We start from the raw sequence: 3,869 nt of genomic DNA on the forward strand, positions 1-3,869 counted from the left end.
CCTCATTTCAAATACAGTTCATCACTTAGTACAAAAGCGCGCGGAGCAAATTACTTTATCAAATAGAACACATAAATTGTTAAAAATCGTAATTACGTAATTTAAAAAGAACTATTACAAAATCAGATGTAAGCACTTTATTTAAAAAGTAATATTTAATCATTTTTACAATTCAGAATTATTACGAAGTTTAAAAAATGAAAGTTCTGGTTTTGAAGATGCCGAGTTCAAGCAGCCATAAACTACGCAATGCACTAGTGGCATGTTTTTAAAAAATACAGCGGACAGTGCATGCAATAAAATTATTATTAAAAACACAACGCGCGCGACACTCGCGACGGATGGACTGCGAGGTTCGCTTAGAGCTCGTGTAAAGCGTGCGTCTGTGTGCGTGAGTCTGATTTCGAGCGTTTGTATGAAGCTTCCGTACTGTTTGATTTATCTACTGTGGTTTGTATGAAGCTTCCGTACTGTTTGATTTATCTACTGTGCTCCTACGGAAGGTCGGAATTGTAGCCTAAAATTTACTCTGCTAAAACCAAACATGTAATATTGGAATTCAATGTTTTTCCATTGTTTGCATAGAACATTTAGGTACCTAGTTAATAAAGTTAACCAAATTAATCAAACTAATGATAATTGAATAACAAATTAATTATGATTACTTTTTTAATCATGATTAAAATTAATCGAATTAATTAATTGATTAAAAAATTAATTGATTAGTGCCAACACTGCTGTACGGTCGTCACTAAGTATAGGGATAAGTTGTTTCATACATTCTGATCATGATTTTGTCAGATATTTATAAAATAATATTATAATTATCTTTAGTAAATACTGATTTTGTTTTCAGGGTAACCACGCCACAAATTTGATGAATCACCTGCGTCTAAAACATGAAGACGAATACAAAAAAGTAGTACAAATAAATAAATTATCTGTAAAAATTACAGAAAAAAAGAACGCAACCGAAGATGAAAAGGATAAAAAACGAAAAAAATTACTAGATAGCTGCATCAAATTGATTGCTGTTCATGGAAGGCCATTTGAACTACTCGATGACGAAGCTTTTTGTGACATTAAGGCTTTAATATTACCTGATTTTAAAAATGAAGGAAATAGTAAAAAAATAAAAGATATGATTTTAGATAAATCTTACGAAATAAAAGAAAAAATCACCACTGAATTAAAACAAAAGATGATTTCTGTCAAATTAGATTCTGCTACGTGCTTGGACAGGCAATTTATTGGAGTTAATGTTCAGTACATAAAAAAAAACAAAATTGTTTCACGTACATTGGCTCTCCAGGAAATTTTTGATAGACAAACAGCAGAAAATTTGAAATTAATAATCATTGACATTCTTGGCGATTTTGGTATTCCTTTGAGAAATATTTACTCTATCACGACAGATAACGGATCGAACTACTTAAAGGTAACAAGTTTATTTAATGAAGAAATAAGAAACGAAAATAATGACAGCGAAGAAGAAACAGACGATGAAAACAATTTTAATTCAGGTGTTGATTCATTTGATGCCACTGTTTTAAATGATACCAATGAAGACACAGAAAGTCATCCATTTCAAATTACATCAGTAAGATGTGCAGCACATACTTTACAGCTTTGTGTAAAAGATGCTATAAATAAAAACCCGGAAACCGATTCCGTCATTGACATTAGTCGCCGTGTCGTTAGTATTTTACGTCGACCTTTAATGAAAATCAGGATTCGATCACAAAAACTGAGAAAACCAGTCATAGACTGTAACACTAGATGGGCATCGACGTATAACATGTTGAGAAGACTAAAAGAGTTAAAAGCAATTTGTGATGACTCTGAGGAAATATGTCAAATACTTAGTGAGAATTTTTGGTTAGAAATAAATAAAATACTGGAATGTTTACAACCAGCGGCCGAAGCTACAATACGCCTTCAAGCAGAGCAGCTAACATTGGGTGATTTTTATTCAATATGGATAATTTGTAAAAACAAGACAGAAAATCTCGATTTCCCGCTGGCCAAAGATATTGTAACTTCTATGATACATAGAGAAAATCTGTTACTGCAGAATAATGCATTTTTGGCGGCAATTTTTATTGATCCCAGATGGAAGATAACTTTATCAGAACAAGAAATAGAGATTGCCAGAAACTGGATTAAGGATGTCCATCGACAGATGTGTCTCATACATCAAGAGCGGGAAAAAAATAGCCCAGAAATCCAAGAGAGTTCTAGTGTTTTAAATCAAGCAAGTACTTCTCGGGATCCCATAAGCGTACAACATTCAGTACCCGGTAATAATTTTCAAACTGACCTTCAGTCTTTGGAATCAATTTTAGATGAAACACAAAGAGTAAGACATCGTTCAACCGACTTCGTAAGAATGAATTTTGACTATTTCTTAGCTGAATATGCGACAACTCCAAGACTTGCCATTACGGAAGACGTGATAGTGTACTGGACACAAAAATTACCAAATGAATTAGCTGAAGTAGCGCTGGTAGTGCTTGCTGCTCCAGCAACGCAGGTCACCGTAGAACGGCTATTTTCTACATTAAAATTTATTTTAACACCTTCCCGAAATCGTCTGTTGGATCAGACAATTAAAAGTATTATTCTTATAAAGTGTAATGAAGATATGTTTGATGATTGAATATATTATATATTTTTTTGTTTTTGCACACTTAGTCAAAATTTTGAATTCAAACTAATCACAATCTTTTTTATTTCTTTTAATAATAATTGTTGTACTAATTACAATTCCAATATAGTCGTTAAGGTATGTATGTTTTATTTGCATTGTATTATTAGTATTTGAGCTATTCTACAAAACGAATGTAAATTTATTAATAAACGTTTATTAGTTTCGACGTAATTGTTGAACAAAGATACCCCTTCCCAGCGGTTTCCATAGTAATCGGAATAGGTTGTGTGATTCTTTCAGGCAGTGCATTTTCGCATGTAGCGTGCGCTATGGAAACCGCTGGGAAGGGGTATCTTTGTTCAACGATTACGTCGAAACTAATTGACGTAGACTAATAAATTTACATTCGTTTTGTAGAATAGCTCAAATGCTAGTAATACAATGCAAATAAAACATACCTTAACGACCTGGTTTTTCTTGTGTTGGAAAATAACTGAAAAAGATGTGAAAAAAGTTATGTTTTTTCTAATTAAATCCATTCTTACTCCCTTAAAATGTATGAAACTTGGGTCCGTTTTCTACTTCTACTAATAGATGATTTTATTGGCTATCGCATGATATAAAATATTTGCTTATTAATTTTTAAGTTACCCACGTCTTCACTTGTTTTTGAAGGAAAAGGTGAAAACTAAAAATTAAAAACTTAAATCCTCGTAATTTTGCGGGAAATGGGACAAGCCCCAAAGAAGAACGGTCACGCCCCATTCAAAAAAAACCCAGACCCGACAGAAACGAGACATAGCTCAGTTTTTTTGTCATGTCTTAATTAGTTACATTATATATTTTTTATATTCGAAATCTATGTATAACACCAAAATATTACCCTTTGTTTTTGTTCAGGCGTTATACAAAAACTAATACAAAATGCCTATTTATCACCAAAATTGGTAAATGTATGTACCTAAATGTCTATTACAGCTGCTATGGAATGTATCTAGGTGACCTGGAGATACAGCCGGATTATACAGGGTGGTTATACATATGGAACGATAAGTGATCTCACTCGATTATTTCTAAACTATACAAGATATCGAAAAACTAGTTACTGATTCTGAAAGTGCTTCACGAGCTCTTTCAAATGGTACCAATAATAGGTTACAGATTATGGAAGCTGGTAACATTGAATTTTTGGATTTTGTAACTTCTCGTTTCCACCCTG

At 32.7% G+C, this 3,869-nt stretch overlaps 1 protein-coding gene across 1 annotated transcript; it reads left to right on the top strand.

Annotated features, from left to right (window-relative positions):
• Nucleotides 1-856: 856 nt before the first annotated feature.
• Nucleotides 857-2,659, top strand: LOC114364029 (uncharacterized; the record flags this gene model as incomplete). The annotated part of the gene is made up of 1 exon (XM_028320011.1): nt 857-2,659. A coding segment is annotated over one exon (1,803 nt), but the record flags the coding sequence as incomplete, so codon positions are not given.
• Nucleotides 2,660-3,869: the final 1,210 nt, after the last annotated feature.

Source organism: Ostrinia furnacalis, unplaced genomic scaffold, assembly GCF_004193835.3.
Source record: "Ostrinia furnacalis isolate ACB-3 unplaced genomic scaffold, ASM419383v2 OfSCF0410, whole genome shotgun sequence".
NCBI classification, from domain to species: Eukaryota; Metazoa; Arthropoda; class Insecta; order Lepidoptera; family Crambidae; genus Ostrinia; species Ostrinia furnacalis.